Raw genomic sequence first — 15,949 nt, 5'->3', positions numbered from 1 at the left:
GGGCAACCCTGTAAGTTTTAGCCATATTGGAACCCTACTGATAATCTCTTCCTCAGGGTTAAAATTTGGCTTCCACTTGATAATATTAAAACCTTTCCCATCCATAAAGAAAGGGCCATTATCCAAAATCTAGTTCCTGTCCTGGGCAGAGGGGCATATAACTAGAAAGAAACCATTTTCTAAAGTTTTAAGCTCCACTCCCTCACCCCAGATGGAAACACACCATGCTTTGTCTTAGAGAAAGTTGACCATGTGCCCCCCCAATTCAAAAAAAGGGCATGTTCACTAAAAATCTTAAGTTTTCACTCCATTCCTCATTAGAAATTTCTATGTTCAAAACTCTACTGTAGACTGAGTTCGGGCATACCTCTAGGATCTTTGCAGCTTCCACCGAGGGTTTTGACCTCCAAAATTTCTCCTGCATTGTTTTAAAGTCGATCTGCTGCCTGTTATTTAATTCTGCATAGCCATCAAATCTTGCCTTTCTCCAGTCCTTGATGTTTTTCGTGGTTGCTCCACCTGAAGGCCTTCTTTGTTGAGAGGTCTCCAGACCCTTCCATGGCCATGACTGTCTTCTGAACCTTGATTGGTACTATGGTTCCAGTTTCTTTTCAAAGGCTATTTGAGATTTAAACCACCTCTGTAACGAAAGCCTTCATGCCTTCTGAAACTCTGCCAAGAACTTCCATCCGCCATGTAATGTAAACTTCTCATTCAGACTCCATAATCAAATGGAGTATTTAATTATTTAATTATTAACAATAAAAGAAACATTAATTTAATAAATAATTGACATTATTTAATTAATATTTAATATTGATCGAATTATGAATGAAAAATGACGAATAAATGATTAGCCAATTTTGAATCTACATTAAGAACTTGCACATTTGTGAAGGAGGTCTACCTACGATGAAATTATGAGGTATATGACATTTTAATTTATCTGTTCTGAGCTAGTGTAGATCAACGGTTATTTGGATGGAATCTCATGGACCAAACGTGGATCGAACGGTCATAATAACTCCAGAAATTGTCTAGAAAAACCCTTTCCTAGGGTTTCGGAATCTGCGGGTTCTAATTGGTAGGACGAGAACTACGATCGTTAAGAAAGCCATTCGTTAGACAATCTCAATCTGTCACTCACCGTGTCTGAATACATTCTGAGGATCAACAGGTGACCCTTTTCATACATTTTAACATACTATTTTCATAGTCTTGATCTCATTCCTTTGTTTTTTTTTCTTTTTTCATTTTTTCCTCATTGTGTTCAGGTGATTTTAGTGATGGGGAAGGGTCCTGGACTGTTTTCAGACATTGGCAAGCAGACCAGAGGCAAGATTATTATTTTAATCCGTCTTATTTATATGCACATCTTGTTTCCAATGCATTAATAATAGTGGGACTTATTGGGCAGATATCCTTAACAAGGATTACAACTTTGATCACAAGTTCAGTATCACCACCAATACAGCGAGTGGATTGGTAAGTCCTTTGTTTTAGCCTAGGCAATAGGTTCCTGAATTTTATTAAAACATTGTTCTTTGAGAATTTTCTATGACTATTGTAAATCTTGGGTGAGGTTTCGGGTAGCCCTTTATATGGTCGTCCCACATAGCATTTTTGTGTCGGATATACGGGGGCCACATTCATTAATTTTGAATTTAGGTTGTGTCGGGATGTAAATGCTAAATTTTTCTGAAATTCTGACATTATCATCTCACCACATTATTGTACCATTGCACGGTACAGTTTGTTATAGAATGTTTTCTGGACATTAGACTGTACTGTGGGCTTCTTTTTTAATGCTCGTATGTTTTAGGCAAGGTCATGAATTGCCTTATTGTGTTGAGGGGAATTGAAGTATTTGTCACTCTCCTGGTTCACATCTTCCACATATCTCACCCTAGTTGCCATTACAACACATTTCCTTGGACATCTTTCTTTGTTGTATGAAAGAAAATTGAACAAGAATCTACTTTTCTCTGATTATTCATACTATTTCAGCTATTTTATGGAGAATGACACTGATATGAAATAAATTTAAACAGGTAGAGAGTCTGTGACCAACGATCACAATGAGTGATACTAAAACTAGATGACAGATTATAACTGCTAAGATGTATCTATACAAACCTAAAAGAACCATGCAACATAGCTCCAATAGCAGGTAGGCCACCGATCGGAATAAAACCAAAAGAAAGAAAACGACCATAGTTCTAAAGTCTGATGTTTGAGGGTTTGACAGCACACATTTTGTTTTCTGTCACCATGATTGTTGTTGGTCCCAATCAAGTTGGCTTATTATTAACATGAGTGTTGCGAACATCAAGAATTGCCTGGCTCACACTGGTTATGGTTTATCTTTTGATACTATTGCAGTGGCTTTTATTTCCTTCTAATTTTGATTTGGTATAATGCTTGAAATTACCACGTTTTGTCCTATGTTGTTCTGTGTGGGTACAATGCTAGAATGCTGAAACGTATCTCTTGTGTAAGTCAAGTTCAAGTAGTCTGTTTCAGTTCAATAAATGGCATTATGAATTTCTCTTTAGAATTGCTGGTCGTATTCATCTGTGTTTATCTGTTCATATGGAACTAACGAGCAGCATCAACAAAGACAAATAATGAGACATCTTTTGAAATGAGTTGAAAAATCAATAATTGTAGAATTGCATTCTGGCTTTCTTCAAAATGCAATATATCTTTAGATCAAACAGTTCATCTTCATCACTGTCAGTTCTTCACAGATTTTTAATTACCTTTGAGGTTTTATTGGGTATTGCTGAATTTGGTTACTTCTATTTGCAGCATCAAGTGCTTATAATCAATGTGAAATGAAGGTTGGGTACCATCTATTCTTAGGCATGGGATTGCGCTAGAACCCAGCCAAGTGCGTCCTTTCAGTTTCACATTGTGTTTTCATGTAGCTGCAGCTGTCTGCTTCACCACTGTCTTCCATCTGCCTCCTTTTTGTACACACTGCCCCAGTCCTTGTTTTTTAGCCCTCCATGTGGTGAAGTGTTGTCTGCCTCTGTGCAGATCAACATGCTATTTGCACTTGTGCTACTGTGCCATGTAACCTTGTGATTAATCAAAACTGGGCCCAACCCAGCCACTTTGGATCGCTTTATTATCCAAGCCTTCTTGGACCACTTAGGATCAGAAGTTAGAACTATCTTGGACCATTTTAGTATTGCTATCTATTATAATTTAAATTTGCACATTTGATCTATGAATTACTGTAGATGATAACTTGATGTCCAAATTATATCATGACATAACATGACATGATTTTTAGATTTTCTGAAGATAAGAAAATTGGAGCTTTAGTATTATAGCTTAGGGGAAAATCTTTCTCTAAATACACATAATAGATGAACTTTGTTATTTTATTTATTTATTTTTGGCTGATAAACTATTTTATGCAAATCATAAATTTATGAACAGTTTTCAAGATTAGATTGCCACTGCTTGTTTTATTTTCTCGTATGCATATCTAAAGTCCTAATGGCATCATTGTCACATTCAGGCATTTACATCTACTGGCACCCAGAAAGGGGCGCGTTTTCTTGGAGATGTGAAAACAGAGCTGAAAAGTGATAATATTACATTTGAACTTAAAGTCGATCCAAACTCCAAGGTATGGCATTCTATTTCATTTTAACTAATGTTTTACAATACTATTATATGCTTAGTTTACCTTAAAACTAAGGCAATGCTTGCATGGTTTGATGGTTCTGTTTGCTTAAAGTTGGTCTCTTTTATGCCCCTTTATTAGTATTAGAATATTATTATTTGGCATTTATTGCATTTATCTTTATTACCCATTGTTAATTTTTGACCAATGAGGAGCCTGTACCTATGGTGCTCTGCTTCTATCAAATGGATTTTCATGACTCAAATTTAGTTAAAAAAAATTTATGTTGTCTTTCTGATTAACAGATATTTTCAACAGTGACAGTTGATGAACCAGCTCCAGGTGTGAAGGCTATTCTCAGCTTCAGTATTCCTGATCAGAAATCTGGCAAGGTGTGAAACTATATTTCTTGACTCAAATTCACACACTTCTTCTTGATTTAACATTTTTTTATTTATTTTAAAACTGCACAGCCTAAATATTAAGACATAAGAATTTCTATTGTGGCATTTGTGACGGTCTTCTCTAAATTTTCTACAAATGCTCATGGTTTTCTCTTGCCCTTTTAAAAGTTGATTGGGATTCTCCGAGTGCAAAAAATGTTTTTGAATTTCAAGTGTATGCAATCCACAATAATTTAGAAGACATGCAAATTTCTGCGGGTTTTGGACAAAGCCCTTCTTTATTGAAGGGTCAATTTGGTGTCTAATGTTGAATCAAGCTTTTACTGTAGAATAAATCATATTCCTAAAAGCTAGAACATTCTTCTTGAATATTTACAGTAAAGGCACTGAGCACAAAATTATAAGATCAGACATACATCAGAATAATATTCACGTAAACAGTATAATTTTTAAATTTTATGTTATGTTAATTCTTGTAACTTGTGAGGCAGAGTTATTTTGTTATTTAATTGTCACGAAATTTAATGAAAAAGTAATTGTCTCAAAATTTAATGAAAATCTGGCAGGCACAAAATATAATGAAAAAGTGATTGGCACAAAATTCAATGTAAAACCTGTGATAGCCTTACAAGTATTAAAACAACATAAAATGATACCGTTTACAACAAAGAAGCATTAATCGTTTGGGGAATTAATCGGCAAATCAAAAGTATAAGATTTTTTGAAAAAATTGGGAAAAAATCGGATTTACAAAAAAAAGTAAAAATTTGAAGAAAAACAATCAAAAACTACTTATTTTTTTATATATAAGGGCATTTCCATAGCATAGAGATATTGAGAGCAGATACAATTCAAAGAGTTCAACCCATAAATTGTAGAAAATAGATTTTCGTTGTTTATATTCATATTGCCGATTATATTGCACAGAACATACAACAACAAAAATAATAACTAGATTGTGACAATTGTCAAAATGTCAATTCCAATATAGTTTGTGATTTTGTACAAAGTCAACCTATAAGCTAAGTACAAAGTGCCAAAAATCAATTGTAGCTAATGACAAAGCTCTTGGGTGAGAGCTTGTCCTAGCTTGTTCAACAAATTGGAGCTCGTGTTGCATAGACAATTTTTTCGGTTGTACTAATGTTTGCCAAAGTCCTAATTTTAGATTATTATTCAATTTTTGTCTTTTTTTAAAAATTGATATTTGATTGGAAACTATAGAGACTGAAGTTAGTAGGTTGGTGGCTTACGGATTTACTTTATTCATTTAAACTACAAAATATTAAATATTGGGCCTGGTTTTGAGTTTTCAATAAGTATTAAATCGTCAACAATATGTAGTAATTGATTATACATATATAATTTTTTATATTTAGTTACTTTATTTATTTATTTTATTAATTTAGACTTTAAAAAATAAATTTAATTACATATTTATAAGAAATAACATTTAAGTATTTTAAATGTTTATATATTGTAATTTTTATTAAAAAGTTAAATTTAAATCAATTTATATTCTAATTTTGTTCAAGATTGTATAGCTTTAAATTAGATTGTAGGGTTTAATAACATAATTTAAAATTAAATAGAATTTATATTTTTTGCATTTAAAAATATATTTTAAATAATTTTCCTAAATAAATAATTAAATAAATAAATAAATTCTCATCTGATAAAATTTTTCCATTCAAATAACTAATTTTTCTGATAAATTTGATTTTTAAAACATATAAATAATATATCCAAAAGTTTATTAAAATAAATAATATTAATTTTGTTTAATTTAATTTAAATATTTAAATTAAATATTCTAAAATATTAAAATTTTGATTTATTGAATGCTAATTTAAAAAAAAAAAGAAAACAACAAAATAAAGTTATATTTTATTAAATATGGTGCAAATAAGGCAGCGTATATAGTAAAGTAAAATAATACATGTATTATAAAATTATAGTATTGAATATCGTGCAAAGTAAAACAATAAAATTATATTGTATTAAATATTAATTTCATACTTCATAGGATTTTTGAAAAGCAGAAAAAAAAACAGCATCGTATTTTGCCGTGGACGCCCACAAACCCTACTTTTTCCTGCCACGACCATCGCAGAATTGTTCTGGCTCGCAGTTCAGACACCATTGAAATTTCTACTAAGCAGCGACCCTCATACCTCTCGACCACGAAAATGAGTTATAACCCTCGCGCGACCTGATCTACAATGTATTCGCAGCTTTTTTTTCTGGATTTTGCAGGTTTTAGGGTTTTCGCCATAATTTTTTGAGTGTTTATTTTTTGGCGTGTTTTTGGACGATTAACCGTGCGATTTAATTGTGATTGAGCCGCTAAAAAATCGTGGAAAATCGTTGACTGATTTTTCCATGATTTTTTGGGGGAAAAAATCGGCACCACTCACGATTGCCGATTAATCGCGATCAGTCGCGATTTTTTCACGACTATTGCTTTCACTACTTTACAATACACATCCATGCTCATGAGTTTTTTTTTTTGATTTATAATTTCCAGAGAGATTTATCATTTAAGTGAGTTCCTCACCCAAACACAAGGCACAAATGGGTACGCAGTCATGAGGCACACCTTAGGGTGCACTTAATGGTACAAATCCACAAGGCACAAGGCATATGAGCAATCCTGGCCCAGCCAGGATTTGAACCTGGGTGGCCAATCAATCAGCCACATCTCTCAATCAATGTACTATAAGGCATATGAGCAATCCTGGCCCAGCCAGGATTTGAACCTGGGTGGCCAATCAATCAGCCACATCTCTCAATCAATGTACTATGCCCGTAATGGTGAATGCATACAAGCTTTGGTATCATGAGAAATGGGAAATAAATATATTACAAATGACCCTTAACCTATCAATATCATTTACAGATCTTCATATCACCTATTTTTGATGGTCAACTAGATTTATTTTGGATATCCATCATCTATTGAAAACTATCCTCCAGCAACGTTAAATATTTTGACTTTTCTCTTTGTTTGAGTTTAGTTTTCTTTGCAATGCAGCCTTGTTTTTGAATAATAATATTGTTATCAAGGTTCAACAGCTAAATTGACTACCTGCATGGCTATCAGCAGAAAAAATGTGTTGGAAAATGCTAAATCTTATATATAAATTTAATAGCAATCTAACACTAAAAATTTGAGTAATTAGAACAAAATTTTGAGTGTTGGATTGGGAAAAATCTGCACGATAATATTTTAATAGGAGTTTATAAATGCCAAATCTTTCATTGTGGAAGCAATTCAATTGTGGAATGCAGGCCAAAGTGCATGCTGAGACAGACTTGAGTTACTGAAGATAGAGGTTGACAGTAAGAGTAGCTGAATGATTCATTCCTATAAGTGTAAGACAACTTCTTCTGAAACTTACACTACAAGACCCAATATTTGTTCTCCACAATCTTCCAATAGCAGGCATGCCAAATATAATGCCCTCTATCTGCTATATTAGCTGAAACCAGAACTGATGAAATCATAGAGGGTAGGAAAACACAATTATAGGTTAGAAACGAAACACATAAAAATTCATCCTAGACCCCTGTTCAAGATCATATGTGCTGTATTTCTTGTCATTTTCTGCTTTCTGTTGAGGTTCTGCATTGTCTGATTGATCTGTAAATTGATTTTGGAACATGAGGTCATTGTGCTCTGACTTCATGATGAAGAAAGCTAAAAAAGTTTACTTTGGTGGCACCGAAAGTTGAATATGCTTTACATGTTTAGATACCTCCCAAAAAGTTATGTACCATTTTCAAGAAAAAGGTACCTCATTTGAGTCTGAATGCAAAGGTTATGACCTCAAAAAGAGGAGTAAAAAATGAGCATGTAAGTATTGGTTTTTTTATTATAATAAGTGTGGTTTTGTTTGCGTCATAGGGTGGTTTCATAATTACTGGGCGAATTACACAATTGCTGTTTTGATGAAAGTGATGAGTTTGTCATGCATCAAAATATGACAAGTGGCATTTTGAATTCTCTGCAATTTCCTGATGTCTTTTCCTCCATTGTTCTAGCTTGCAAAAGTATAAATATACTTTATAGTTGCAATTTTAGCATCAATGGGAGAATTTGAACTGAATTCCAACATGATTCAAGTGGGATGTGGTAAGGTGGACTGAACAGAGAGAGAGAAAGAGTGAGAGAGGGGGTTTTTGAGTGATCATAGGAATAGAATATTTAGAACATTGTTGTTCTTTGTGTCATTGGAGGAAAAATCATCATTTCTTGAATTGTTCTATTGTTTTCTCACAATTTCCTTTGGTGGAAGTTGTGTGTGATTTTGCAGGTTAATGGCCACAACCAGATAGAAACCCTTGATGAAGAAGCATGATTTCTCAAGCTAAAAGCTAATATTGCAGGCATAGCTCAGTCAATGGAGATTATGTAGGTACATGGAGAAATTGTGCTCATTGGACGATGCTATAAAAACAAGGGGAAAGCCCTCTTAATAAAATGAGAGGAGAAATGGCAGGGTGAATCAACTCTACGAAGGACACCTCAATTCAAGGCTGAAACAGAAATTGAAATTTCACCATTTAAAGGAGAGGTAAATTTGGAGAAGCTTGACCATTGGTTGGAACAAATGGAGATATCTTTTAGCATTAATTATCTTAGTTTGGATTTTTTTCTTCTTTTTCTACTAGATTGAGAATGGAAAAACATGCTTTAACTTGGTATGAAAATCTTTTGTAGGCCATGGCTTTAAGAAAACAAGCTTCTATTGGTTCTTGGAATCAATTTGAATTTTGTAACAGAGTACATTAGCGAGTCTCAAAGAAGGGCTATCCAAATGGACAAGGATGTGCAAGACAAGGAATGCTTGGTTAAAAATATTGGAGGCCTTCATAACCATATTGGATGAGGTCTTGTTAAAAAATATGGGAGGGCTTAATAACCATTTTGTATGAGGTTGTGGTTAAATATAACGGAAGCCCATATTGCTCTCTAAGTCGATGGACATTGACGAAGCATCTATGCATGTTCATTACCTTGAAGTTGATAGTTCTCCATCCTCTCCAAAGATGAGAGGAGCCATGGCCAATTCAAAAAAGGCAAGTTCTACAAGCACTAAAACAAAGCCTGCAATATATTGTGACCATTGTGATGTGAATGGTCATATGGATGAACTTTTTCGAAAGCTAAATGTAGAGGAGTAACCGTATTGAAAATGCAAAAAGGTTAAGAAAACCACTATTGGCGCCATCATTAACATGTAAAAAGAAATCAATAGTAGTTTAGAAGTTGATACCGAAATTTCTTGTTCTCCAAGGAAGCTTAGTTTTAATCTTATGGTACAAGAGGAAAGAGGCAATCAAAATTATATAACATTAAGATTCAGATCAAGGGTTTAAAGTTGATTTACTTCTCAATCTAACCTCATTTCTCAAGTGCTGGCTGAACATCTTGGTTTAAAAATTAAAAACTTATCGACACGCCCAAGACTTCTGCTTTGGTTTGGATTAAAGAGGGTGCTGATTTGCTCATTAGTAAGCAATGCAAATTTAAGGTGGTTGTTAATTGAAAGTTTGCTCATGAGGTGGTTGTAATGTTGTTCCTTTGGATGTTTGTGGAGTTGTGTTTGGCAACCCCTACATGTATGATAGGGAAGCTGTTGGTTGAGGGCCACCCCTCATTTTGAGTTTCCGTAGCTTTTGGGGATCAAAAGCCTATGTATTGTACTATTGAGGATGTGCGATGTGTAAATGGATTAGAACATGATTTCATCACACTATGACCCACGATTAAGAAAGCTCAAAACACATACTTTGAAGGCACCCAATGTTGAGTATCCTTACATTGTTTATTTCTTCTTGAAAAGTTATGCTCTTGAAAAAAATACCACCTTGTTTCAAATCTGCGTGGAAAACTTATGTCTCCCAAGAGTTGGAGGAAAAAATGAATGCTGAAGTGGTGGTTTTGTTTCAATCATAGCGGTATTAACATGATTGTTGGGGCAATTATGAAAACACTGATTTTCTAAGTGCAGTGGCCTGTGGCATTTCAAATTCTGCACTTTTGACTTCTTGGTGTCTTTTTCTCTTCTACTTTGGCTTGCAAAAGCATAAATATTAATACTCATTATTTACAATTTTAACATCAATGGTGGTTGCTGAATTTGTTGATATCAATGAAAAATGCTTTATGTGTATAATTCTAGAAGTTATTCACATATGATGATTTGTACATTTATGTTTTGTCCGATTAAATATTTATGGTGGGGTTTTATCAGCAAAATAGCTGACATCTGAATTGAGCATTTTAAAATCTGAAAAAACAGAGGCCCAAGGCTTGATTTTCATGGTGTAGAGCAATGCAGCTCACAAGAACATGTGCTCTCTCTCACCCAATCGCCAACTCAATAACCGTGTTTGTGCATGACTTGTGTTGATACTTTTTTAAATTTTTATCTTAAGTGTGTCTAAATAGCTTGAGCTTTTGCTGCCTGATTGATTTTTCGCTCATGATTTTTTCAGTGGACATTTCATTTTATATTATTCAACTTTAGTGTTTTATTCTATTTCAATTTTTCATTAATAGTTGTATTTTGATAATATATATCATATTTATATTATATATAATTTATATATATAAATATTATCTACTAGATAAATATATTTATAATAATATATATTACATTTTTTACCTTATATAAATATGCTATATACTATTTGTTTATATAAATGTACCTTGGAATTTTTTTAGTATACTATTGTGGACCATATGTCCTTAGTTCAATAAAAAAAGTAATAAAAGAAACAACAATATAATTGTATGATATGTTAAAAAATGAATGACAAATTGGATAAGTTTAGAGAAACAACAAGAAAATGTTAAAAATAAAATATAGGAAGCTTGTAAACAAATTTTTGTATGCACTCAAAAAACTTAAATTAAACTTACTTTTGAATGCTGAATATCCTTGGTGCAAGTTATTTGATTCTTGAGCACTTCAACACTCAAAATAACCAACCATGTTTATCAATGAAAAATAACGAGTTCTGGAAAATTAAAATGATAAAGTAGTAGTTTTTGGTTTCAATGTTGCTTTTTAGTTTTAGGGTTTAAAAAAACATTTTTTAAAGATTTATTGATCGTTTGATTCATGGGTTTGCCCAAGGCATGGCTTGGGTAACTTGGATACTGCTTAGGTGCTTAGGCGTGTAACTAGGTTGCTTGGACCAAGCCTATGTTGAATCTAGGATGCAGACCCATTTGGGTTGGTTATGGAGGTTGGAATAGGCAAACTTGTTCCTAGTTAGGGGCTGGATATGGGGGTTGGTATGGGTGAACCTGGCTACATAAAATCTGAGATGATAAATGATTGAATAATTACAAAGGAGACAAAAGATCCTTAAAAAAGAAATTGTAGAGGATCTTTCCATAGCGGAAATAATCGAGAACTAAAAACATAAATGGAAGTTACTAGAACTGACTAACTGACATACAAAATAGAAAGTTACTAAGTAAACTACTTATATGACTTAAATGACCATTATAAGCTAAATATTACAATATGACTTTAATACCCTCCCTTAATGGTCATTCTATTAACTAAAGCTTTTGTCTCGACATTTTACAACCAATCGATACAACCCATGATCTTCAATGTCGACCGCAATGGTTTTCTTCTTGCCATGGAATCTCGGGTTGCCTTCCAACATGATGTTGGGTAATGAAGTCGTTTGTCTCGCTATTTAGAGACATGTAAAACGAGATAAAATGCAGTGTCTCAAATACCTTCGATTTTTGTTGGCAAACAATTGGCAAAAACCTGAAACCCACAAATTGATAACAAATGTTACCGTGATTTTTGCACTCAAGGATCCATGATTCTCAACACTCACAGATCTGTGATTTTGCCTTAAATAAAATCCCACTCCTTTTTTTTAAGAAAAAATCATCCAAAAACTTATGAGAAACAATTTCCAGGAAAGCCACAAATTTAATAATAAAAAAATTCGCCAAAAACATAATTCCTCGATTTTGTTTAAAAAATAGTGGGCAAAAATCTTCTAAAAATTTCTAGGTAAAGTAAAGTTCACAAATTTTGTATTAAAAAAACTTGTAAAAAAAAAAAACTATGCTCTGATACCCTGAAATGATAATTGATTGAATAATTACAAAGGAGACACAAGCTCCTTAAATAACCAATTACAGAGGATCTTTCCATCATGGAAACAATTGAGAATTAAAGACAAATGAAAGTTAGTAAAACCCCCCTTAATGGTCATTCTATTAACTACAACATTTGTCCCAAAATTTTACAACTAGCCGATGCAACCCATGATCTTCAATGGCAACCGCAATGGTTTTCTTCTTGTTGTTGGATCTTTGGCTGCCTTTGAACTTGATGTTGGGTAACGAAGCCATCTCTCCCGCTATCTAGAGATATAGAAAACGAGATAAATGTAATGTCCCCACTTTGAGATATAATTTAATAATAAATAATAATAATAAAGTTAAAATACAAAAGAATAAAAATTAAAGTTTGATTAAAGTTAATGAATGGTCAAAAGGCATTAAATGATAAGTTGTGACTCCCCCAAATATATGTAATGTCCCCACTTTGAGATAAAATTTAATAATAAATAATAATAATAAAGTTAAAATACAAAAGAATAAAAATAAAAATTTAATTAAAATATAAAAAACTACAGTTAAATATAATTAAAATTTGATTAAAGTTAATGAATGGTCAAAAGGCATTAAATGATAAGTTGTAATTCACCCAAATATGAGGTATAAAAGGGAGAAGAGAACTCATTTGAATGGGGATAATATGGGAATCAGAAGTGCAGATCTGATTGTGAAAGGTTGTGTCCCTTTCAAAGGGCAGAAATATTGAAGAGTTGCACTCTTTCAAAGGGTGCTAATGGTGGAAAGGGTGTGTCTCTTGCCAAAAGGCATACATGATGAAGAGGTGTGACCTCTCCTTTACATTGAGAGATATAAAGGAAAGGAATCAAAAGCATGCGGTGACATCACCATAGATCAGATCAGATCAGATCTGTTATTAAGTTACAGACAATAACATCTTTGTTCTTGGTGGTATGCATGGGGATGTGCTGAATATGTATGCTTAATATATGAATCTTGATAATGTTCTTATGCAGAATTTAGTAGTAATATTCATATAGACTGCAATATGTATGACAGTCATACTTAATTTCATATACATTCATAGTACATGAAAGACCATTATATATTATATATAGCCCAGTCTTTAGTCTTCTGCTAATGCCTACGTAGGGATAGGGGATTTGTGTAGGGAAAGGTGGAGTAATTTAGTCACTAGATGGGTAGATCCAAAGATGGGTAAGGACATATTTTTGAGGCCTTGAGGGAGCCCACTCGTAGACTGTTTCCAAGCGCCCTAGCATAGTTTTTCCACCATCTTCTGTAGGGTTAGGGAATAAGTGAGAGCAAACCCTAAATTTAATTACTTATTTATTGCATTATATATGCTTCTGATCACAATAACCTAATTGAAGACATAGTAATGTTAAATGATGTATGTAACTATTGGGAAACATGTAGCATTCTAATAGGGGATATTACAATAAAATGCAGCAACTCAAATACCTTGACTTTTGTTGATAAAAAATTGACAAAAATCTGAAACCCACAATTTGATAACAAACGTCACTGTGATTTTTGCACTCAAAAGATCCGTGATTCTCAACACTCAAAGACCCATGATTTTGCCTTAAAGAAAATCCCATGATTTAAAGAAAAAATCGTCCAAAAACTTTTGGAAAACAAATCCTAGGAAAGCCATGAATTTAATTATCAAAAAATTCTCCAAAAACACAAACCCTCGATTTTATTTTTAAAAAATTGGGCAAAAAACTTCTTCGAAATTTTTAGGTAAGGACCACAAATTTTTATTAAAAACATTCGCCAAAAACCCCCACGACTTTTGTTTAAAAAAATTAATCAAAAACCTCCATTAATTTCCTCAAAATTTCTAGGTAAAGACCATGAATTTTTTATTAAAAAAATTTACCAAAAAAGAATCTATGTTCAGGTACCATAAAATGATGATTGAATAATTACAAAGGAGACAAAAGGTCCTTAAATAAGCAATTACAGAGGATCTTTCCATTATTAGAATATTGTAATGTTTCTTTAATTGTCATCTTAGTCATCTTTAGTTAGTTTTTATTTTCAGCTTTAGTTTATGATTGTTACTTTTAGAAACATCATCTCTTGTAAATTCTTTATATAGAGCTCTTGCTGTATTGTTTAATAACATCGAATATTTTAACATGGTATCAGAGCAGGCCAAAGGGATTTCATCTCCTGTAAATTCTTTCTATAGAGCTCTCGCTCTATTTTTTAATAACATTGAATATTTTAACATGGTATCAAAGCAAGCCAAAGGGATTTGATATATTGGCAATTTTTTTGGGAAAAAATTTGTAACCTCTTCTTATTTAGAATTGTTTTTTCCAGAGATTTGTTTTTTTGATTTTTTATAAATCGTTGGAGGTTTTGTTGAAATCTATAATTCGAAATTTTTGTGGGTTTGACTTGTGTTTGTGGGCAGTTTGGGTGCTGCGTTTGAAGATCATGGAGGTTTTCTTCTATTTAAGCCAGATCACGGGTTTGTTTCTTCCTATTCGTGAGCAAAGTTGCTGAAAATCGTGAGAAGTTTTTGGCCCGTGACTGGTCGCATCTATAGTTCGATATCCTTTGTGGACATTTTCATCACAGGGTGTGCGATTCGCGACCTTCTGCTTTTTTGTGTCAAGGGTTTTGTTTGTATTTATTTGCGCGACCTATCTTTCAACTTGTTTTTCTACCGTCGGGGGTTCTTCTGCTTTGTCCACGACTTTGTTTGGTTTTCGACTTTTCGTTTGTGCAACTGGTTATTTCACATCATCCTTTGTATGTGTGACGTCTTTCCATGTTTGCTCGCACGAGGGCTTTGGTTTCTGCACTCATTTTTTGGAAGGATTTTTCTCCACTCCTACTTGTTGCTTTTGTTTTTTCGTTCCCACGGATTTTTGGTTTTGGTTTGCGATTGTGGTGTTTCAGATCTGCAACCCGCATTTGTATTCTACATCCTATGAACTAGGGTTTCAGATCCTCTGTACCTGCGGTCTAGGGCTTCGTGGATTCGGACCATGTTCAATGTCTTCATCTCCTTGCAACATTAAGACTAGGGCAAGCAATTTGCCTCTTTGTTTGGTCACCTGGAGATGTTTTGATGGGTTTTATTAAATTTTTTTCCCTTAAAAAATTTCTGATGGGTTTTAACAATTTTTTTCCTTAAAAAAATTCTGGGAGGGTTTTAATAATTTCTATCCTAAAAAAATTATTCTGTTGGGTTTAATAAATTTCATCCTAAAAATCTTATTCTCTTTGGTTTATAATTTTTTACCTTAAAAATTATTCTGTAAGGTTTATAATTTTCTCCTCAAAAATTATTATAAGGTTTTTTCGATTTTTGCCTCCTGTTTGGTTTATAATTTTTTACCTTAAAAATTATTCTCTGAGGTTTGTAATTTTCTCCTAAAAAATTATTGTAAGGTTTTTTCGATCGTGTTGGATTTTGCCTGATTTTATCCTCAAAAATCATGGGTACAGGTGTTCCTGTCTTAAGGGTTTTTACTGGTGGTTTAAAAAAAAAATGATGCTTCGTAAACTTCAGTTTTTGGGTTTGGCGATCTTTTCCTCAAAAATCGTGGCTTCTTGCAGTTTGTTTTGAGGTGTCATGCTCATTTGCAAAAGTTTGTGGACAATTTGTGTTATCCAAAAGTTCTCCAGATTCTGGGAGGGTCAATGGCAGGCTCATCTCGGTGATAGGGTCTTATGGCAGGCTCATCTCAGTGAACATTCTGAGAAGAAGGGGGCAGCTTTCTTTGTTTT

General features: G+C 33.2%; 1 protein-coding gene across 2 annotated transcripts in view; it reads left to right on the top strand.

Moving 5' to 3' along the window:
* The first annotated feature begins 906 nt into the window (after window positions 1–906).
* LOC131055014 (mitochondrial outer membrane protein porin of 36 kDa) overlaps window positions 907–15,949 on the top strand; it is a 32,212-nt gene continuing 17,169 nt past the window's right edge. The window contains exons 1-5 of one of the 2 annotated variants that reach the window (XM_059207525.1): window positions 907–1,177; window positions 1,285–1,335; window positions 1,418–1,485; window positions 3,533–3,643; window positions 3,946–4,032. In XM_059207525.1, the coding sequence (XP_059063508.1) occupies window positions 1,287–1,335; window positions 1,418–1,485; window positions 3,533–3,643; window positions 3,946–4,032 (315 nt within the window). In that variant the 5' untranslated portion in view covers window positions 907–1,177; window positions 1,285–1,286. Of the gene's footprint in view, window positions 1,178–1,274; window positions 1,336–1,417; window positions 1,486–3,532; window positions 3,644–3,945; window positions 4,033–15,949 lie in introns of both variants that reach the window. The other variant, XM_057989617.2, reaches the window with a different exon arrangement.

This window comes from Cryptomeria japonica, chromosome 6, assembly GCF_030272615.1.
Source record: "Cryptomeria japonica chromosome 6, Sugi_1.0, whole genome shotgun sequence".
Taxonomy (NCBI): Eukaryota; Viridiplantae; Streptophyta; class Pinopsida; order Cupressales; family Cupressaceae; genus Cryptomeria; species Cryptomeria japonica.
The sequence above is the reverse complement of the archived record's forward strand: the minus strand, read 5'-3'. Positions and strand labels throughout refer to the sequence as shown.